The following is a 23484-nucleotide window of genomic DNA, read 5'->3' as shown; positions in this document are numbered from 1 at the left end:
AAAATCAGTTTATATGTAATGTCCGGTAGTGATAAATTCTATTTAGAATCCCAAGAGGCAAGGATTGTGAAGTGACAGAACTATAATTTCAAAAGGGAGGGTAGGTACATCTTAACCACTAACATTTGAAACGTGAATTGAAGAAGTGGGCTCTGTGGCCGAAGAGCATTCTGGCCAAGGTGAAGGTCTTGAGGTAGATACTCCCTTGGTTCCAGGAACAGGAAGGAGGCCAGTGAGGCCAGAGCACAGTGCACCACGAGAGAAGGTTATGGCATCAGGTAGGTGATCAGTAAGGGTCTTGTAGGTCTTTAATTATAGGTGTAATGCAAAGTCATTAAGAAAGTGAGATTTTTAATTTTTTTTTTTTTTCTTTTGGTGGTACTAGGGATTGAATCCAGGGAGTGCTAAGCTATATCAAGAACTCTTATTTTGAGACAGAATCTTGCTAAGTTGCTTGGGCTGGTCACCAAACATTTGATCCTTCTGCCCCAGCCTTTCTTAATAGTTGGCATTAAGGACATGTGCCACCACAACCAGTTTTTGTTTTTTGTTTTTTGTTTTTTTTTTTAATATAGGTCTTGATGTTACTTAGGATGGCCACAAAATTCTGGGGTCAGGGGATTTTCCTCCCTCAGCTCCTAGAGTAGCTGGGACCAGACACGTACCACGACATTTGAAAAGAATTGCTCTAGCTTCTATGTGGAAAACTGACTCTATGGGAGAAATGGTAGAGGCAGGCACATAATTAAGAAGGTACTGTAATAGTCCATGTAAAGGATGATGGTGGCTTGCACAAAACTGAGGGTGTTGGATGTGGACAGTAGTTGGACTCAAGGTGTAATCTGAAGGTAAAATTGACAGTAGCTGTTCAGGACTGGACAGGAGCAGGAAACAAAGTTAAGGGTACGTTGTTGGAATCAGATCGTATTTTAGAAATACAGTGACTGCACAAAGGAAATGTTTAACACTTATAGGGCAAGAATTGATACTCCAGTATAAACCTCCAAAATAGTATAAAAGTTAGATATATTTACTGACTTGGAAATTACTGCATTATCTTAAACAAGGGACAGGGCTGTAGAAAACTCAGTTTCATAAAACTGGGGCTACTGACTCATGATATTTAAGAAATCTATCCTTACGTGATCCTCTTCCCTAAAGCTGAGATGCCAACCACAGAAATCCATCTGGTTTGGGTCACATTTGATAAGACAAGAGCTGAGATTAAGATAGTTTGTACTCCTCTCTTGATCACTGCCTTCAATCCTTCGTGCTTGTAGAAATCAAAATGATTAAGACTTTAGCAACAGTAAACCAAATAACTTTACTTACAGATACTGTAATCTCTTAATAGTGGACCAAGTTAACACTTCTATTTCACAAGCCTTTCATCAGACTGCTTTTAGTATGTTTATGATACACACACTTATTCTTTTGAAACTTCCACTTGGAGACTAAATATGGTGTGGGACTTGCAGAGACACTTCTACTTTTTTTTCAAACTGTTACATTTGCAAAGAGAACTAGTCCTTTTTTCCATCTCTCCCAGAGGTAAGCAGGAGAAAGGGTCAAGAGAATTCCCTTTCAGGCGCTGGGGATTTAGCTCAGCGGCAAAAGCACCTGCCTGGCAAGCGCAAGGTCGTGAGTTCGGTTCCCGGTACCGGAGAAAAACAAAAAAACAAAAAAAAGAGAATTCCCTTTCAGGTGGACTGTATCTGATCTGGCTGCCAAGAAGGCACTTAGAGGCAATGCCCCGCCTGGACCCACCAGCCTGAGACCTTAGAGAAACATCTACCAGAAAGCTGCAGTCTTTACACCAATAAATGGATGAGAAGATACAACCATGCACTTACACGCACACACCATCTTGCATTTATTCATACGGAGGATAAGAATCGGTACAAATAAAAAAAAATTGCTTTAAATACAAATAAATACTTCTAGTTTCTAAGGAAACAACTCTATATAGTCCTAAGTGTTTTCTAAGTTCCTATTAAAAATAGAAGGCTATTTGCATTGAATTCTACTCCACCAAAATCCTTTGAGGACTTAAGGATACAATGGTGAATTCTACACTCCAAACTCACTGGAGAAATGGGAGACAGCACTCCCACCTCCCTCAACTACCCCACACACAGGAGAGTTACTTGCATCGTAGACAGACACAGCTAAGAAAAGCAGAGAGTATTTGGACAGCTAAAAAGACTGACCTTCAGAAAAGTGGTAAGAACGTCTCTGAACCAGTTCTGTGGATTCTAAAACATCACTATGCTCAAATTTTGATTCAAGTGTTTTAACTTCATCTATGCTCACAGGAAGACTTAAATCCCTATAATGAAAGCCTCCTCTTGCTAGAAACGACAGTGGTAACTTCTAATCACCGTGGGTGGCACCTGAAGTAAGTAACAAAGCGATCTGCCTACTAAAGCAGCAACGGTGCTGCCCAATGAGTCTATCAAGGCCAGCACTGAAATGACCCAAACTGTGTTGAAGTAACACATCCCCAAATGTCAGTTTATGTATTGCTCTCTACTATTGTATTTAGAATGTTCATAATGCCAAAAATATCTAGGGAGAAGAATGTCCTATGAATGAGGGATCATTTGCAAGGCATGCAGTCTTTTAAAACCGCATCAGTGGTGGCGAACCTATGGTACACGTGCTGCACCTGCCTTTTCATCACTGAACACTGAAAGGTTCGCCCCCACCTAACTACATAAAGTGAGGTGATTACAACCTTGGTGCCAGGGAAGTGCCTGCTCCACTGACTTTCTGTTCCTCGTACATATCCCCTTCTCATCCTGCACAAGACCAATCAACTTTTTCTACCAAATCCTCACATGATGACTATAAAGTAAATATGCTCGATAGTGACCAATGTAGGAGTATTTACGTTTTCAAAGAAATTTTGCTATTTTTTAGATTGATCATTTATACAATTCCAAATAGAACAATCTCATGCTATAAAAACAATCTCATGCAGTAAATGCAATTTTAAAAGTCTTGTGTTAATGACAACATCTGGTTATTATAGAAGGCAGGATTGTGTTTAGATACTTTAGGATTGTATTTAGATCATTAAAAACGATCACTACAGAATAAAAGTTAAATTGCCAAACAGAACTTCTGTTATGGTGTAAAATACTAAACTTGATTCTATAGTTTGTCGACACAAATGAGTTTAAGATATACACCATGTTTTCTTTTGGGATTCTGAAACTATAAGCATAATTCTTAAGCAGATTACTACATTTGCTCAAAGGATCAGCTCTCTTTTGCCAAGAACTCTATTTTTTAGTCCAGTTGGAGGGAGTTCCGTAATAAATTCTCCAAAAGCAGTTCTAAACACGATTAAAAATCTGTCTCTCACTTCCCTCTCTGTCTCTTTTTCTTTATGTTGTAAAGACATGTGCAAGAAAAATGCTGTACTTTTTTTTAAATAGACATCCATCAATTTAGCTTTCTGATTTAAATAATAACATTTTGTACATTTGCTTTTCTCTCTGGCACATTATATAAAGTTTCTGGAATTACAAATTCATACAGACCAGCCAACTAGAGCAACTCAGTGTTCAAATCACAATTTTGGACACAATTCTATTTATTCTGGATGTTGCTCAATTCCACACATAGTTCAGAGAAGACACATTCATAAGAACATCCAAAAATGTTATGTTACCAAACTAACATGTGATTGTGCTCTGTTGGATAGTACCATTCACATCTACAAAGTACAAAGGCAGAAGAGGTCAGGTGTAGAGATCAATTTGCTTTTGCTGTTACAGTAATTCACAACCATCATCTTCGAGATTTCCATGCTGTTCTAGAATAAGGGGTAGTCCTTTTTTTATCTGGTGGTTTGAAGTAGGAATAAACAGGTGCTGCTGGGTATTCTGCATCAGGATTTTCTGCCATCATTTTCAGCTTTGCTTCAATGGCTTTTATCTTTGCAGTGACACTGGAAAAAGGACAGCAGAAGATCAGAATGAATCCAGGTGCATTTGGAAAATAAGGGATAGTTCATCTTCTTGTGCCTCTTACACGTTAGCGAAACAACCAAGTATTAAATAACATGTAAATATTTCATATTAAGAGATCAAAAAATATTCTCTTTTTGAGAAAGAGATCAAGGCTGAACCACCCATTAAGTATTTCAGATAAGCCTAGGCCCTTTAGAAGTACTTCACATATCACTGTATCTAGCTAGACACACACACTACACAGCACCTGAACGCTTGGCAGAATAGGTACTCAAAGACAGGACTAAAAAATGTGATTAAAAAATATGGTGAATGTTCAAATTTTAAAAATTTACTACAGTAATAGACACATTGCCATTAATCTCCCTCAAAGTACTCTTGATCACTTTGATCATCCCATCATTCTTGCCACTTTCCTGAAGCGGGTTTGAAGGTCCTCTTTCTTGCATGTTTTTAGTTGTACTGCCATGGCTGCCTCAATGCCCTGACTTAATTAAAATGTTTACCTGTCATGGTCACTTTGATTTGGGGAAGAACTGGAAGTTGCATGGTACTAGACCCTGCAAATAAGATGGATGAGGACACACCATAATATTTTTATTTGACAGAAACTGCTGAAAACATTTGATCAATAAATGATGATTATAAAATACGGTAAATGTTTAAGTAAAAAATATATTACAAGAAAACACATTGCCATTAACCCCCAAATACTCTCCTTTGCTTCAAACACATCCTATCATTCTCAGCAATGTCTTTTACTGTATTAAATTTAAAAACAAAATTTAAACATTCACTTGTACATTTCTTACTTTGCAGGTAAATAAACAGGCAGAAAAAGGTTAACTTGCCCAATGTTAAATTGCTGGTTAGTGATAAAGCTGAGATTTAAATACAGACTCTGAAGTTCACGCTATTATTAACCATTTCACTATACTGTTTTTTGAGTCACTGAATAATAACAAAAGACATTCTGGAAATCCTATAAAAGCACTTTTATTGACAACTGTGTGCTTCTTATAATGAGCTGGGTACAGTACCCAGCATTTTACTTACATTGCTTTTAATCCTTACAATAACCCTACAAACGTTACCATCCCACATTCCATGGGTAGAGAAACAAATGCAGAGGCAGTAATACATTCAAGGTCATACAGTTAAAAAACTGCAAAGCCAGGGTTCAATCCCAGTTTGTTTACTGTCAAAGCCTTTGCTTCTTTCTTTTCTATCAGAATGGGAGCTGAACAGATTGAATTATACAGAGAGTAAGGAAATGCTGTGGAAGTGATGAGGAATTTGCTTCTGAGTGAGATCACTGCTTTCCTTGTATCAGAATGCACTCCGGCAGTGGGAATTTTTTGGCCCAGATACCTTTACTTTCCACTCTTGATGCAGACTGTGGTCTACAGCTAGTGAGAGAAACTTGGAAGTGATCATCTTCTAGAGATTCTCAAGAGGTACACATCTGCTGCACACAGCCACAAATTTTCATGGGCAAGAAATTAATCATTAGATTACCATAAAGAAATGATTAACTGTTTCAAGAGAAAGATATGTTTACCCTAATTTCAATATCATACGATATATACATGCGTTGAAACATCACATAGCACCCCATAGATATATGTGTAATTTTCATGTGTCCATTAAACATTTTTTTAAAACCCCTAAATTACAATAAAAAGAATACTGAGGTATTACCAGGACACATTCTGGCACCTCTTTTATTAACAAGATAGCCAGCCCTCTGTTCTATATGAGTCATGGGTGAACAACTTCTCTAATTAGGCATAGTTTCAACAGAAAGATGTAAACTGAGATTCTCTGGAAAAAGAAATAGATGGGAAGACACTAGGCTACCTGGTAAACAAGTGGCACAAACTCATCACAATAAACTAAATACGCGTTCATTGTAATATAGAAACCATGAAGCATAAACCCAGTCATCTGCCAGGTGTGATGGTGCATGCCTGTAATCTCAGCACTTAGGAGGCTGAGGCAGGAGGATTGCTGTGAGTGTGAGGCCAGCCTGGGCTATATAGTGAGACCCTATCTCAAAAACAAACAAACAAAAACTCTCAGTCATCCATGCAGTTAGATTTATAAAAACCACCAGAAATCAACCTGTGATCAAGGAGGTTCAAATCTTCCAGGGAAGATAGCACAGTGGACATGCCTCCCAGTGAATGTAAGAGACATAATCATTTTTTTAAATTTCCAGGAGCACAAAACAATGAGGACAACCTAAAATTAGTATCATGACATTAAATTAAACTGAGTAACTGTAAATCTAACTTCAATTTACAAATTTAGTAATCCTGAAAGTATTTCAAGACTACCTCCCTCTATAGTTAAGTAATATTTTTAAATGTTTTGTTTGGTGCAGATAATATCCAAGAAAGGCATTTTTCCTCCTTCTGGCCCTAAATTCAAACAGGCATCACTTTCTTGGTTTTATGACTATTGATTTCTTATCCTTATGTATCACTGATGGTTCCCTATATTCTAAAACAGGCTTCAGAACCATATTCCTACATTTACAGCTTGCAATAACTTTGAAGTAGTAGCTAAGGTATGAATTTCAAAGTACATTAGACCTGGCTTTGAATTCCCATTCTGCTATTTGATACCTGCATAATTTTGACAAAGGTAGTTCACCTAAGCTTCAGTTTTCTCATATGCAAAATTCTTTTTAGGATAATTAAATGAAATACTGCATATAAAGAATTTAGTGCAGTAGTTGCTTCATAATAAGCTTGATAAACTCTGGTTTTTGTTTTTTTTTTTTTTTGGTCTTTGCAAGATAGGGTTTCACTATGCAGTTAAGGCTGGTCTTTAACTCATTTTCTAGCCCAGGCTGGCCCAGGCTGGCCCAGGCTGGCCTTGAACTCCAAGAAATCCTCCTGCCTCAGTATCCTGAGTACTGAGGGACCACAGGTGTGGGCCACCATGCCCAGCTTTCTGGTATTGTTAAAATTTGAAAAACAAAAAACCCATAAAACTTTTGTTAAAATTTGAAAAAAAAAAAAAAAAAACACACACCGTAGCAAATATCTCCTCCTTCCTGCTTCTGCTCAACTACACTTAACCTCCCCTTTCTCTAAAAAACCCTCGGTGCCCCTGTTTTGAATTAACTCCAAAGAAGTAATTGACAATTCATATAAGCTAGAGCCAAAACTATTATAGTTGCTGCAATGGTACACAGAATCAAATGTCTGCAAACTAAAATTCTGTGTAAGGGAACTCATAGTTGGGAAGGAATCAAGTGTATAGTGACAAATGCCAAAGGGACCCAAGGCCTTATTAAACTACTTGTTTTTAGGGTAAGGGCTGTGTCTGATTTATCTGTGTATCCTCAGTGCCTGGCAGATGGCTTGGTGTGTGGTAACGAAGCCCAACCTTCTCTAACAGAGTGAATTCTATAGATGGGGGGTGTGGTGTGGTGTGGTGTGGTGTTATATGCTCTTGGGAGTATGGAAGGAGAGGAATGTTTACATTCTGAAGGTTACTGAACACATCTCTCAATATGTCAGATGAGTAACTATTCTAAATTAATCGCTATTAAAAGATTCACTATGGCATAAAAGAAGGGGGGGAAGAAGAAACGGCTCTGGTTGCTGAATAACTCTGTCCTGTATCACAGCATCTTACCTTAGGTTAGACTGCGTGGGCTCAGTGCTTGAAGACGGCTCCAGACTGATTGGAAGAGTCTTGTCATTCTTACTATGATCGTACCTCTAGAAAAAAAGGGCGGCAGATTGCTTTACTTGGTCAGCAACAGGTTCTTTTTTGCAGTGTATAGGTTCAGAAACTAAACCCATCCAGTTTATCAGCATACTTTTAGGATTGCTGGACATGTAAAATTACTATGAAACTCTACGGCTTTGCTCTAGAACTTGTGAGTTTAGGGAAAGTCAGTAAGAAGCTTCCGCCTAGCCATTAAAGTCCTCCTTGGCTGACAGGGCAAGAATTTCAACACTCAAATTCACACCTGGTGCAAGTACACAGCAGGGTTACCCTCTTACATTCTTATTTTAACTGTCACATATCGCCTGTTACAATATTTGTTTTATTCAAAACACTTTAAAACTTTGCTAGATTTGCCAAACTACCAAGCTAATACTCAACTCTTAACAGAACTGAACAGAAAAGCAGGAACAGCTTACAGGTGCTGATATGAAGACATTACATCATAAAAGTTTAATTTGATGTTAGATAATCACATATGTTACTAAAAAAGTAAATATAGTATTAAAGAGTAACTAGGAGCCTTCCATCAAGAAAGATTTACAGGGTTCTCCTGTAAATCTGAAAGATGACTGATGCATGATTTCTCTTGCATGCCTTTTCAATGAGATACGGAACAAGAAAGCGACATCCAGTTTGGCAAATGAGACTTGATTTCGAGTAAAAAAAGCATTTGGTACTTCTCCTTGTCGTTTCTATTTTTATGGCAATGTGTCCTAGAAATTGGGAAGGCTCTGCGATTACCTGAAATGCTCAGAAGGACCCTATGAGTATGAACTTTGTTTTTCAGCTTGGACACTAGACTTAAATGTCTGTTTAGCTTTTGTGACCTCTGACTGGGAAGCTTGTTCATTGGGAGTAGAGTGTCTCTGATCAAGAACCATGCTCACACAGTGAAAAGACACAGTTCTAACTCTGTCACAAATCTTTTTGCAGCAGGTTTGTGAAGATCCCCTGTAGAAGGAAGACAGCCTACTCTTGGGATTACTCCAGTCCACATTCTTTAACACCTCTGTGCCAGCTGGAACAGAGTATCTTTCTCCCTTTAATGGCTGCAGCTTTATTAGTGCATTCCCCCAGCAGACCAACTACAGGATGAACAGGCAGTATGCCATTTCTCAGGGCTTGGAGACAATAAAGGCACTGCAGAGTCCCACAAACCCACGCTCTAGTAACTCTCAAGATCTCTGGACTCAGGAGATGCCAGTGCTGTAAGCACACATAGAAACTACCCATTTCTGAAGCATTTGCAATAATAAACAAACTCCAACTCTCCACAGCACTGAGAGGCTGGGAAGAGTCTAATAATGCCTATGGCAACTAATCTTAAAAATAAATACTACATTTTTTCCTCTAAAGAACACTACTCACCAAAAAAAAAAAAAAAAAAAAGATAGAGGTCTGAGTATACACATCAGCCACATGGAAAAATCAATCAAAAACAGGATCTGTGGGCATGTGGAGAGAAACAACGAAGGAACTTAATCCCTCCTGAGATGCTTCTCAAAAGAAAAATCTGGCAACACACATGGTAAATACAAGTAGGAGACCAAAGTATGGCAGTTCCAGATGTGAAGAGGCTGGGATGCAAATGCAGAAATGAGCAATTGTCTTTCAGAGAGTCATTTAGGATAAGGCAGGAGGGTGTCCTCTAGCTTCTGAGACATACCTTTATTTGGGCATGTGCCCATCGTACCACCAGCTTCTTAGACAGCGCCAGTTTGCCATTGAGACATTGGATGGCTTGCTCTGCTTCCTGTCCAGGAGAGGAATGACAGTTAGTCAAAAATTCAAATGCTGAAGTAGCTATTTTTATTTTCAAGGGACCTCACCAGCTTTGATGGCTCAGTCTCTAACTAAATAGCTTTTGGCAAATACTTGGCAAAGAGTTTATAATTTTAAAAGGCAGAGTAACAAAAAAAGGTATGAGTTTTAAGAAGCCAGTCAGATAAAATTCACATCCTGACTGGCACTTATTGGCAGTACAACATTTGGTAGGTTAGTTAATGTCTCTAGTTTTGTCACGTGTAAAATAGGATGCTACTACTTGTACCTTAGTGGTTGCAAGGATTTAGAGTTCATGTAAAGCATGGAGCATATGTACACACTTAATGTTAGCCAATGGCAGCGTTCTAATTAGGTGATGCCTTGCTACACACCTTCATTAGTTGGGGTAGCATTTATTATCTCAAGAAATTATACTACCGCAGGGACCTTAGGAACTGTATCCTGGACTCAGGTGTACTCCTTCCTGGGCCTAAAGGATAGAGGAGTGAAGGAAACTAAGATGGGAAAAGCAGGAGTCACACAGCCTGTGAACAAGGTGTCTGTGAGAGTCACTCTGCGCACCTGCTTTTCAGAGGCACAAGTTCCCTGACCCTTTCCCCATTAGATACAGGAGTAACAAGGTTGAAAGGAATTCCTGAAGCTAGAAAATAGTCACTCTTGGTCACTCCCAGGAAACCTGGCTGTACTTTCCCATCCTGACAACCTTCTTTGTCCTATTTGTAACCAAGAGGCATTTAGCCAAGTACTGTAACCTGTGTTTAGTGGGGTGAAGAAGCCCTTTAAGAACAGAAGAGAAATAAGAAGTCCTGCAGACAGGGAGTCTATCTGAGACTAAGGTGTAATACAAAAAGGCACTCCAGTTTGGTTTTACTGGTGATCCTCTGGTTTGCTGGAGCTCATTATCACAACATTCAACAAGTATTTATTCAATACCCACAGTGTGGGGCTGGGGATTTAGCTCAGCGGCACAGCGCCTGCCTGGCAAGAGCGAGGTCGTGAGTTTGATTCCTGGTACCAGAAAAAAAAAAAAAAGTCAATACCCACAGTGTGTCAGGCACTGGTTCATTCACTGGCCGTCTCTGCTTCACTACTGCAGACAGAGAGCTAAGTAAGAGATGTGATTTTTCTTTTACATTTCACTTGGTGAATTAGAACTTACATGATGGCACTCCAGTAGTTCTGAAGTATCAGGAGTAACAAGATGCCAGCAGGGAAGGAGTAAGTGTTTAAAAAAAACAATTTCCCATCTTCAAAACACTGCCAACTGTGTTTCATATGTAACTTTATGTATGTCCCCAAATTTTTACAAGGTAAGCACGTTCCTGACCCCAATTTTTACATGAAACTGAAGCCAAAAGAAATTAAGAAACTTATTCAAAGTTAATAAAAAGAGTTAGATGTACAAGGTATACTTTATGACTTTTAGTGTAGTGTTTGTAAACCAACATCTGACCCCAACATGACCTCTTATTGTTGTCTGCATGAATCCTTATCACATTCTGTCACCAAGGAACAAAGTATTAATTTTGTTAACCATATGTGTATTATTTCACTTCCTTCAAAAAACCTGAATAATCAGATGAATAAAGTATCACTTATCACACTCAGGGCTGGGCATGTAGCTCAGTGGCAGAGTACCTGTCTAGCATGTGCGAGATCCTGAGGTTTGATCCTCAGCACCACAACAAAACAAACAACAAAAACCACCCAGCACTGGTAAGGACAAATGACACTCTTCTACAGAATATAGTGACACATCATTTACTGAAGGCATTTTGGCAACTATTTTAAGGAAAAAATGTGCATGGTCTTTGATGATGCTATCCACTTTCATAATGTAATAAGTAATACATATAGTGAGAGCTACAAAGATATTCATGACTTTGATGTTTACACTAGTCAATCACTAAAGATAACTCAAATATCATTTGTCATCAAAAACACTGATTCGTTTTCAATTGTACTCTAAGTCACATATAGAAAATGCACTAATCTCAGATATAGATCAATATTCTTCTATGTACACACATCCACATGCATGTACACAATACATACCAACAAAATCACAGTATCATAATTTACTGTGTTACCTTGATGTGTACTAGATGACAGAAAAATTTTAAGAGGCTTTGAATGATAAAGAATATCCTATTTGTAAGTTATAAACTGTTCATGTGTTTATGTGTGTGAGAATGTGAAGATACTAAAAAAATATACAACAAGATATTGTGTAATTCTTTTTCTGTATTGGGCACAGTGATTTAAAAATTTTTTGGTTATCTTTATTTCCATCCAAAATAAGCATGTATTACTTTTATAATAAGAGAAACATCTATGATATTATTAATAAAATAACAAGGCAATGTTCCTTCAAAAGATGAAGTTATGGAGTACTAAGCAGCATCCCTATGTTTAGTAACATAGAAATTGCATTTCTTTACCAATGCATTTCTTCAATAACTACATTTCGATACAAGAAGATATATAAACATACCATGGTTGAAGCTAAACGCTTTTGTGCATGTAGTAAAATCTGTATGCATTTGAGAAGGGTACTTTTCTTCTTCCTACTACTTTTTTGGTGATGGAGACTGAACCCATGGTCTTGTGTGTACTGGGCAAGCACTCTTATCACTAGGCTACATCCTCAGGCCAGGAGGGTACATTTTTAAGAAATCAAAACAGAGTTTGTGGGTGGCTCACCACAGACAGGATTTCTGTACCACAGGGCAAAGCTGCTGAAAGAAAAGGAGGCTTTGCTTGCCAGCCACTCAAGAAACAAAACAGGACTGGTAGGGGGATGTTCACATGCTCAATGAGCACACCCAAAATCATTTGAGCAGTCAAAGTAGGTCCTTGAGCTTGGAGGGAGAGCAGATTCTGCAAGCTGCTCACTAACTCGTTTACTGAGCATCTCTTTCAGCACTCAGCCTAAGGCACACAGAGAAGAGTCAAACATGGCTCCTGCCCACAGGAACTCCAGGTCTTAGTAGTCAAGAGATACACAAAATCACGACAGAGGGAGGGAAGTACCATGAAAGAAGGAAGAAGCTCAATTACCTGCTTAGTTTCAAAGTTAACAAAACAGTAACCTCGAGGTTGTCCTTCCAAAGCACCCGACTTGTGGAAGAGGAAGTCAAACTGCTTCACCTTCCCAAACTTCTGGAGGAGCTTGAGGAGGTGGTATCTGTGGAGACAGAAGAGCCATGAATATGCTAGAAATTCTGTTCACCTCTCAAGCTCAAGTGCAAGGTAAGAGCAGGAGATTTACCCTAGGGATCAAATCTATTGCCCTCACCCGCTGCCTTCAACCAAATGGCTGTGTTAAGTTTATTTGGCAAGCAGAGTTGTTTGCCTCTATTTGGAATGGGAACTAGAATTGTCATGCCTATGCATCTGTCCAACATAAAAATATCAAACAAAAAAACCCACACCTAACAAACAGCTGTCTGGCCCACAAGTACCATTTGTTTTTCTTTTGGAGAAAAGCTCAAAAATAGTGTCAATTTATTTATTTTTAATTTCTTGGCAATAAGATAGTATTTGTGAATAACTGTTAACTCCCTCAGAAATGTACACCCACACTCCAAAAGCCAAAGCCTACCCCATCTCAAAGACAAAGTAACAAACACATACATGTTCCCACAAACAAGAAAACAGTCCTGGAAGACTTCCCTATTAGATAGTGTAATTAATCATTAGACCCAAATTGTACTTGTAAGAAATTTTGCCAAAAAACAAACTTTAGCTAGTGGCACTTCGGTAAGTACTTGCCTCGGCTGAATTAACACAGTTTATATCCCAGGGTATGGTCAAGTAAAGAAAAGTCAAGGACGAAATTTATTCCCGGCAGGATTGTTCACTATCATAAGGTATTACTTGTCATTCTGCTCCCTATCCTTTTCTTGGATTCCTTACTCTAAAACCTATTTGGTTTCTGCAGGGCTTTTAAGTTATTCAAACAGATGTGGCCTTAACAGGTTGCTGTGGCCAATCTCAATCCCGACTTCCTGTCATCTGATGTAAGGGTGAGACAAACCAATAGCTCTCCCGTTTCCTTTTCCTTTAGCCTTCCTCCTGGCATCCTCCAAGCTATTCAAGTGGAGTCAAGGCTTTCTCTAAACAATGCTGTCCCTGTGATACTAAAAAGGTATCAGCCCACATGCTAAATCTGTTATTACTGGGAATTCTACCCCACAGGGAGTCAATAGAGTTGTCCTTAGAGCCACATTCATATTTACATTGTTTTCTAGGAGAAAATCATCAAACTTTTATTCTTGAACAAGAAACTCCTTTGGGAAGCAGAAAAATATGAAATAAATCATAAGCTATTGTAAATTTGACACTAACACACATCAACAAGCAAGCCCATTATCCTAGATCAGGCATTTGACACCGGGGAAGAAGGAAGACATAATACAGGTCTAGGGCTGGGGCAGGATGGAAGGATCCCCAGGCATACTGTAGATGGAAAGCAATCTGGTTTCTGGCCCTGTTTTAAAATGGAAAACAACTGTAAACTCTACTTTCTTAATTCCCAATTCTCATCAGGAAACCTCAACTACCAGTGAGAATGTAGGCAGTAACTCTTTAGGTTGGAGACACCTCAAGTGCAAATCTCTGCTTTTATTTGACTGGCTTACAGTAAGTGTGAGTCTCTTAGATACAGATAGATGGGCTAGCAGGGCCTCCCCCAGGGTCTTTAATTCACAGCTATACCTTCCACTTACCATACCCATTGAAACCGGTACACCACGACAGTTCGTGGGACAAACTCATTAAAAAAAAAATCTAAGACTGCTGTGGGCTGGCCATCTTTTCATTAGCTCCATTCTGCTTAATAGCAGGAAGGTAACATGATTGGCATTTCCTAGGAATGAATTTTAATTTACTCAGAAAAAAAAAAAAACAAACCAAAAGACAAATATGCCAACAGATTATTCATTGTAAAGCTAACAAACACACTCTGCCTGAGAAGTATGACCTTAAGATTCCAGGAACATCTGCTTAGGTCTGTGTCTTTCAACTTCTCCAGGATTTCTTTTCTTGTTTGATAATTTCTTGAAATTATCACAATACCGAAACAAAAGGAATGAAATGTTTACTATTTTGCTTCCTGGAGATGGGGACTGCAAGCTCTGATAGTGAAAAAAGACTGAAGCATTTTGCTTTCACATCTGCAAGCACTTTTATCTGTTGCTGCAGTATGGGCGAGCTCTACTCATCAGAGGCTTCCTTCACTGTGTGCCATGTGACATGTGTGCCCTGCTGCCTTCAGAAGAATTAGTACATCAACCCTACAACATTTCTGCAACTTAATAAGGGCTTTCTGTAAGGAGTCTTTAAAACAGCCTTCTTGTCCAATGGCACAGAAGCGATACATCTACATAAATGTTAAAACAGATACTTACTATGTGTCAAGAAAAGTAAAAGAAAATAAAAGAGGGAGTATTAGAGAAAAGCAACGAACAGGTGGTAGAAGGTAAAGGGAAAGAAGGGTGATGAGGGGTGAAAATGATCTAACAATGTTACATGCATGTATAAATCTGCCAAATTTAATACACACTAATAACAGTATCTGCTACTGCTGCTGCTACTACTACTACTACTACTACTAACCAATTAGGCACTTGTGACTATGCAAATGAATAAAACTGCTCCACGGAGAGCATGTTCTGGTCCAAGGAAAGCAATATATAATTATCTATAAAACAGTGCGACACTTGCACATAGGAATATGCACATGCACACGAAGATGGAGGAAGCTCCACATATAGAGAAGGTGGTAGCTAAGAAAGCTTTGTGAAATTGGTGAGGGCTGAGCAGAGTATGTGAGTGTGAGTGTGAAGATATAAAGACAATGATGGCGAACCTTTTAGAGACTGAGCGCCCAAACTGCAACCCGCAAACCCACTTATTTACTGCGAAGTGTTAATACTGCCCCTGTGTGCCGCTACCTGATTCTCGGCTGTCAGGGTGATACTCGGGTGACTTGGCTAAAAGAGCTGATCCACCGGGACAGAGTAGGGGTAGAAAGTTAGAGATGAGGCTGACGAGTAGGCAGGGGATAGGGTGTGAAGAATACTATATGCTCAAGGAGTTTTAATTTGACATTGTAGGCAATGGGTAGCCAATGAAAAGACATTTGTTTTTAGCACATAATTTGTTTTACAGAAATTTTCTTCATAAACATACAGAATTATTAGAGGGGTCTTTACATTCTGTGGTAGGTATCTTACTAAATGGTTTTATTGTGTTAGAGTTAAGTAACAAAACAGACATAAAAAGAAGCATAGATAATGAAGGAACAGTAAGGAAAGGATTGAGAAAAAAACAGGCTTCCTCAGGGTAAACTGTGTTCATACACCCGAACATTTATTTTCCCTTGCATTCTAGTTTATCTAGTTAATCCCTGAGGAAAATCTACCTCAGGATACTTTTACCTGGTTGGCTGGCCACGGCTTTTGTTTCTTAACAAACCCCAACTATATACTGAAGGCCCTTTCCAGCTGGCCTATGGGCAGTGGGAACATGAGTTGTCTACATGCCTCAGGTAAGAACTCTCAGGTGCTCAAATTCCTGGGTTCACTCCCTAGCTCCACAGAACAAAATCAGGGATCATCTTCAACTCCCTACTCCCCTTTGTTTACATGTGTCATGTGTCAGACTCACTCATCAGTCTCCAGTTCTTGCCTCAATCTAAGCAGTAGTGACTGGTGGGCTTGCTTACGGTAGTCTCTCCCAACGGCGATCTGCAGTCTCCGCCCATCCAATTCATCTTATGTATTTGAGGTCTGATTTCCCTACTAAACCACTGCTTTCATGATGTCGTTCTCTTGTTAATAAACACCACAACAAACCTCTTGAACATAAAATTCAAACTCGTCTGAATAAATTTTAAAGACCTGTCTTAACTTGATAGTATTCTATAGATCTACTACTCTCTTTATTACAGTTTAGTGTGCAATCTCTCTCATGCCAAAAGTCTTCCTAATATTCTGCTTATACAGAAGAATCTTTCTGTGCTCACTTTGGCAGCACATATACTAAAACTGGAATGATACAGAGAAGATTAGCATGGCCCCTGCGCAAGGATGACACACAAATTCTTGAAGCATTCCATATTTTTTACTTGTATTACATTAAAATAAAAAAGAATCTTTCTTATATTTTTATTTATGATTTTATCTTGGCTTAAAATGCTCTAGTAGAATTTCTACTGGCTTTTTTCTCTCTCACATTTCTTCTTATGTATAAGCAGTAGCTGTTAATTTAGCTTTCTACATACCACATTCAATATTTGAAAAAGAAAGCCAGCATTAACTCTTTCAAGGTAATCACAATATGGAAAATAGATTGTCCAAGGACATTGAGTTTTTCAGCTTCTCTGCTGAAGACGTTGGTAATGATATTTTGAGGTACTATTTAATGTTATAGTTCTACTTGGTCCCATAACAATTTAAAATAAGTTCTTATCTGCTTAAATTTAAAATAATACTTTAGGTCATGACTGTTCAATTACTCAGACTATTAGAACATCTGTGCAAAGTACACTAAACTAGATAGTGGGTAATTAGACCTATCACTACCTACTTCAGTAAATTGAGCCAACTCACGTAACTCTTCTTATAAAATATCTGTTCCACTTATTTTTCAAAGTTGTTATGAGCTTAAATAAGAGGACTTCATATAATATTAAGCATTAGAAGAACTGTTCATATCATTTAGTTGAATGTTCTTATTTTATGGGTAGGAAATACGAGGTCTAATATAATTGAACAATTAGAATATAGTGGAAAGAAAAGGGGTTTGGAGTCTGCTACCTCTGTAAATAAGAGTGTATCACCACTCCCTCAGATCCAAATCTGTAAGACCTAGTTAATCATATAAGTACTTCGGGCATGTAGCATAGCTCTAAAATGGTCAGAATTGCAACCACACCAGGGACACATATAAACAAAAAACATAATATCAGAGTACTAAACAGCAACGTATATTCTGCTAAGAAAAGACTAATGACCATCCTAGCAAGACTCAGATTAATAACCAAGAGGTACACACACAGTAAACTCAGAAAATTGATCTGGATATGGTGGGGCACACCTGTAATACCAGCACTTGGGAGGCTGAGGCAGGAGGATCATTATGAGCTTGAGTCCAGCCTGTGTTACATAGTGAGCTCAAGGCTGGTCTAAACTACATAGTGAGACCTATCTCAAAAAAACAAAAACTGAGAAAAACTGAGTGGGAAAGTGTGGTTGTTTTTAAAAACTGCCAGTTTCTACATCCTATAATTAGGCAACCGTAAACATATACACTATTGTTCTTTTAACAAGATATAAAACATCTGTATGGGAGGGACATTGAAGTCAGTTTATGAAGGAGATCAGGAAGAAAGATGGCAAAGCACAGGAACATACACATAAGATAAAGAGGTAAGAAAGCCCCGTTGAAGGAAAATAGCAGGAACTGGAAGCAATCTGTGGATGGGGGTTAAGTTAAGTAGGAAAACTGAAGGATACTCTAAAAACGTTTGTCAAGGGTCATTAGAAGCTTAGAGATTTGGATTCACCTAATAGTTTCTAAGACTGGACCTGTGCACAAGACAAGAATCCTATGTTCACCTAAATTAGAGTTTGTAACCCTTCGTTTGGGAATAAATGTATTTTAATTATTGATCTAGGCTCACCATTAGCTACCTTAAGAGCAAGATCCAAAAATTTAAATATTTCAACAGCTTGGAAGGAAATTATGTTTCCACAAGACTTGCTTTACTAAAATGTTAGGTTTCTGTGCTATGATTAAGTAAATTAAATGAAGAAATACTAAACATTTAATGTTAACCATAAACTGTAACTGGTAGTTATGTCTTTAAAAAGAAATTAATTACTATTTAATAAATCTGTTTGGTAGACAAAATGCTCTAAGGTAACGAATCTACAGAAGAAAAGTAGTAAAAATATTCTTTGGTGATACAGAAGTAGGGATGCTATAAGTAGAATGTAAGCACTTCTGTCCAGCAAGGCCTTGATCTACAGTTTGGTACCTAATGTCCATCTTTGGCCTTATGGAAAAAGATCAGCAGTACTAGCAGGAAAGTTCTGATTCTATGTTTCCATTAAACCTCTCACTAAAAAAAAATAATTCATACACTCCAATTCATGACATAAGCTGCACCACACTGAGCCTTCCTGATAACACATGCCTATCTGAACCTACCTGGTGAGCAGCAGGACACAATCAGCACAAGAGTCTCATGACAGAGAACTGCAGCGAATACAGCCACATTGTTTCCATGCTTCAGCTTTCCATTCCCACTGGCAGAGGTGGGAATGGAAACCACTCCTGGAAGCATCCCTCATAGCACCAGTTTTAGATGATGGAAAAAGCTCCTTTGATGAAGGGACACTAACTGAGAAGTTGGGCAGATTCACAAGTCCATTCTCAAAGCCATGAATGATAAGAAAACAGAGATAAATGCAACATTCCATGGTTCCTGTGACCAAGGTAACATAACATGGGGACAATATATTTAAATACTATAATTTCTAGAGTGAGTTAAATATCGACATTTAGCTGATTTGAGTTTGAGCAGATTTAAGGAGCTAAGTTTTCTGTCATGATCCTGATCCACAATTTTATTTGACTTCCTTTTTGTCTCTCCTAGTCCTAATCCTTAAATATACCTCCTCTCATCTCAGACTCAAGTAAGCAGCTTCCACTCACATCTAACAGCATTCCAAAGGAAGCAACTCCTATGACTGATGGCATATTCTATGCTTGCTGTAAGCATTGATTTCAGGCAGGTTAATTCACTCACCCTTCACTACTCTTGCCACCAAGCACCACCTACCCCTACGAAACAACTATGGAGGAAAAATTTCTCAAATCTCTGCTAAGAAGTTCCTTCCCACAATAATGACTGGGAAGAAAAGGGTGGAGTAAGGACAATTCAGTTACTTCTGGGACCAATGGCAAGGTACTTCCTAGGTCCCAGTTTCCTGTACTATAGGGTTAGAAAGCTGGGATGCATCAGAGGTTTCCAAGTGTGCTCCATGAAGACCTGTGAGTCCTACGCAGCTTCTTCAGGGACTGCCAAAGAAAGTGTGGCAGATGAAAAAAGGCTTTGGGCACATTTCCTTGTGATCAGAGCAGCTGCTTTTTACATATTGCTTCTGATTACTTTCACTTTATGACAGGGCTCCTCAAGTTTAAAATGTCTGAGAATTGTTTAGCGCAGCACTTGGCTAGATACTCAAATCATTTAATGAAAATGAAAACCAAAGGGACTGGCATGATCCCTTCCCATTCTCACCTTCTACTGTTTCACAGCTGCTTAGAAGAATTAGTCAATTTGTACTCCTTTGCTTTGTTGCAAAGGTACTGAGACTTCTGCTTATTCCTTCATTGTGGGAGGAAAAAACACCCAAGGCTGATTCTAGAAAACAATTTTCTGTAGCCACTGAATACAAGGACTCAAATAATTGGGAATAAGAGAATATCTTTGGCAAGGAAGAAAAAAAAAAAGAGTTCTGTGTTTTAAATGACACCAAAGACTGTGTCCTTAAAGTAGCAGAGTATAGACGTAAGAAAAGGGACAAGATAACAAGCTAATAACATTACCCCCCTCAAAGATAAAACATAAATTAAAAGACCAAAATACATCCTACATCCCTTGAACATTCTTTTGAACATCATCACTGCAAATATTCCCAATTTGTAGGTAATGAATGAAGGTGACTTGGACTTACTCTGTGATTTTGGGATCCAAGTTGCCAATCCATAATCGGTGTCCTTCCTGTAGAGAGCCCTCTGAAAGGATGGATGCGTTCTCCAGAGGAAGAGTTTTGGTTTCTGCTTCCATCAATCTCTATGAAAAACTAAAGGCAATGTAACATTCAGAGAGGGGAAGAGCAGCCCTATGTGAACACAATACCTCAAACTGAACCCAACAAACGTTATCCAAGGTGGGTACATCCTCTGGCCTGTCCAGGGCCCCAGAACCAGTTCCCTTAGGACAGCTCCTCTGGCAGCCACAGTACAGCAGCTGTCATTTAAGGTGAAAGAGGCATGGCTGTGTGGAGAAACTCCAGCTTTCCTCCTCTGAAGCTAGAGGCTGACTAGGCAAGAGGCCAAAGTCTATGACTACATGACACTCCAGTCCAACAACTGTCACCCCAAATAAGCCCTGGAAACCGCGAGGAGGACAGTCTCAAAGGCACTGAAGTGGACAGGAAGAGATGAGCAACTCTGTATCACCTGTCCTCATAGAACAGGCAATACAACAAAGAGAAGAGAACACAGGAAATCTGTCCACAGGCCTGAGAACATAGCTCTGTGGTAGAGTGCTGGCCTCACGTGTGAGAGGCCTTACATTCAATACTCAGCACCAAAACAAGACAAAACAAAACAAACACGAAACAACAAAAAACATACACATGCACACAAACCTACCACCAGGAAATCTATGAACAAGTTTCAGAGTTAGAGCTGGGTTTCAAAGCTGATTGTGTGACTTGGTGAATTAGCTGTACTTCTGTAGGCGTCAGTTTCCTCAAATATAAAAATGAAGATAATAGTTCTATTTTATAGGGTGGTTGTGAAAATTACAGATAGTACACAAAAAAAATCATTAATCACTGTATCTAAAAACAATAAATTATCAATGTGTACTAGCTATTATCATGTTCACTATCTTGGGAGAGACCGAGAAGAAGAGACTAATTTCTTCCTAGTTGATTCAAGTTCTACCATTTGCTAGTTATATAACTTTGGGCAGGTTAACATTTTCTTGGTTTCCTCATCTGTAAAATGGGGCTAAAAACACATAAAATTCTGCAGATTTACTGAGTTAACACTTCTAAAACATTCAGAAAGCACATGACACCTAGAAAGCATTTAAGACTGGTAAGTTACTACTAGTCTCAGTCTCTGAAATTGCTCATCTCAAAGCCAAGGAAAATGAGGGTTATAATGGAGATAGTAATGGAAAGGGCAGAAAAGCTGGGCATGGTGCACATGCCTATAATCCCAGCACTCCAGGAAGCCGAGGAAGGAGCCCAGACTGGGCAAATTGGCGAGATTTGTCTCAAAATTAAAAAAAGAAAAGACAGAAAGCTTGGTGTCAGATCTACTTTCCAATTGCAGCATTTCTACTGGAAGTCATTTTTCTCTGAGCATCAGCTTCCTCATTTTTAATGTCCTCATTTTTTGTTCTATTTCTAAGTTGTTTGCTGAGAAGACCAAAAATGGGACAATGGATTAAAAAACTAAAACTTGAATGGATGCACAATGTGATACAGAAAGAAAAGATAATGGAGTTGAAAGATGGCAGGCTATGCCAGACTTCAGAACACTCTGCTGGAGAAACATATGTGCCCTACATATCCAGAAGGGTCTTAGAGCTCTCTAGGAACTGTGTCTCAACAAAAGCTGACATATATTAACACTCCTATTCATCTTGCTGCACCCTATAACATCTAGCACACAACAGTCCCTGGGTTAATTGTTGGAACAAATTTACACGTTTATTTGCGCCTTACACATGTGTATTTTTCTTCCTTTCCCACTCACATCCCTAATCTGTTTAGCAATGTGCGTCAAGCAACTACACATTGCTAACTCCCTTCTTTCCTACAAATCATTCACTCAAAAAAAAAAAAAAAAAAAAGACTGATTTTCAACTTTCTAGGCATCTTCTAATTAATTACTGGGGTCACAGCAGTGATCAGACAATGCTGACATTTGGAAGGTGAGCAGGACAAAACAAAAGCCAAAGAAATAGGCAAGATATAATCACTTATAAATGTTGCAAACACAATTAAGCAAGGTGGTGTGGCACGAGGTTGGACGACTTTAGACTGAGATGACATTTGAGTTGAGATTTAAATGACAGGAACTTCTAATTTTCTCATATCTAAATATATGGATAATACCAAAAACTATTTAATACTCCCAAAAGGTACCATGTTTTAACGTGAAGAATGCAGAATAGGGGCAAAGAAATATTCGTTCAAATCCTGACATTCGCACTTAAGTTACTGTGAGATGTTAGCAAGTCACATGATTTCCTTTAAGTACCCACCCCGCACGGTTTTCCTACCAGAGTAGAGTCTCTTGCTAGTCTCTATCACAGCCATATTTTGCTTCCTATATAATTCATTGAGTTGTTTAATGTTATATTTTCTGTTTCCCTCACTAGAATGTGAGCTCCAAGAGGGCAGGCCGTTGACAGTCTAGATCATGGCTCTATCAGCAACAGGACACTACCTGGTTCAGGAGTGGTGCTCAATATTTACTGTGAGTGAATGAACAAAGCAAGACATTTCACTGGGAACCTCGGTTTCATCTTTCTTCCTAGAATGGGTAGAATTATTCCCGTCTCATGTGATCGTTTTTGTCTTAAGACTATACTGGTGACAGCCCAGCACAGGGCTTTTGGAGGAATGGTAGAGTGTAATAAAAGATTAAGATGACATGTGACTTAATGGAGACAACCTCACAGTTCACAAAATGCTCTTACATCTATCTTCCCTGCTAAACTGCAACAACCCTAGAAGCCAGGAGGAATCACTGGGGAAACTAGTCCAGAGAAGCAAAGGCGTTTGTTCCTAAAAGAGAATAGTGGGGTCAAGCCTGGAACCCCGGCTTCCCAATTACTGGCAGCAGATCCCCAGAGGCAAGGGATCATTACTTAGGTTGTTATTTCCGGGCCAGAAGCAGGACAATCCGGGGCGGAGCCTGAAAGCCGTCCTGCAAACGCAGCCTCTGTTAAGCCGTCCTCGCGGGTTGACGCTAGCGACAGGGACGCGTCGCAGCCGGACTCACCTTGTGGCCTCGGCGTGCTGCCCTCTGCTCATGCCCCCAAAGCTGGTTCAGACGCCTGGGTCCGAAGGACGACTCGAAGCGTCTGCCTCCACTCCGCCAGCTGCCAGGCCGTCCGTGATGCGATACGCCTGCGCCGCCGCGC

The 23484-nt window shown here is 39.1% G+C and overlaps 1 protein-coding gene across 1 annotated transcript; it reads right to left on the bottom strand.

The window, feature by feature from the left end:
* Positions 1 to 1849: 1849 nt before the first annotated feature.
* Rbm18 (RNA binding motif protein 18) lies at positions 1850 to 23467 on the bottom strand. The gene is made up of 6 exons (XM_005382536.2): positions 23343 to 23467; positions 20267 to 20395; positions 12576 to 12702; positions 9397 to 9483; positions 7632 to 7717; positions 1850 to 3958 (listed from the first exon to the last, which is right to left on the bottom strand). The coding sequence occupies exons 2-6, from the start codon at positions 20377 to 20379 to the stop codon at positions 3799 to 3801; spliced, it is 573 nt and encodes a 190-aa protein (XP_005382593.1). The 5' UTR covers positions 20380 to 20395; positions 23343 to 23467; the 3' UTR covers positions 1850 to 3798.
* Between the last annotated feature and the right edge of the window lie 17 nt (positions 23468 to 23484).

Source organism: Chinchilla lanigera, unplaced genomic scaffold, assembly GCF_000276665.1.
Source record: "Chinchilla lanigera isolate Chin_1 unplaced genomic scaffold, ChiLan1.0 scaffold00018, whole genome shotgun sequence".
NCBI classification, from domain to species: Eukaryota; Metazoa; Chordata; class Mammalia; order Rodentia; family Chinchillidae; genus Chinchilla; species Chinchilla lanigera.
This window is presented reverse-complemented; position numbering and strand designations above follow the sequence as displayed.

Coding starts and splice junctions, on each gene's coding strand:
- Rbm18 (XM_005382536.2), bottom strand. CDS start 20,379: ATGGAAGCAGAAACCAAAACTCTTCCTCTGGAGAACGCATCCATCCTT. Junction 9,484..12,575: donor TTAACTTTGAAACTAAGCAG/GTAATTGAGCTT, acceptor TCTCCTGGACAG/GAAGCAGAGCAAGCCATCCA. Junction 3,959..7,631: donor CCCACGCAGTCTAACCTAAG/GTAAGATGCTGT, acceptor TCCTTTTTCCAG/TGTCACTGCAAAGATAAAAG.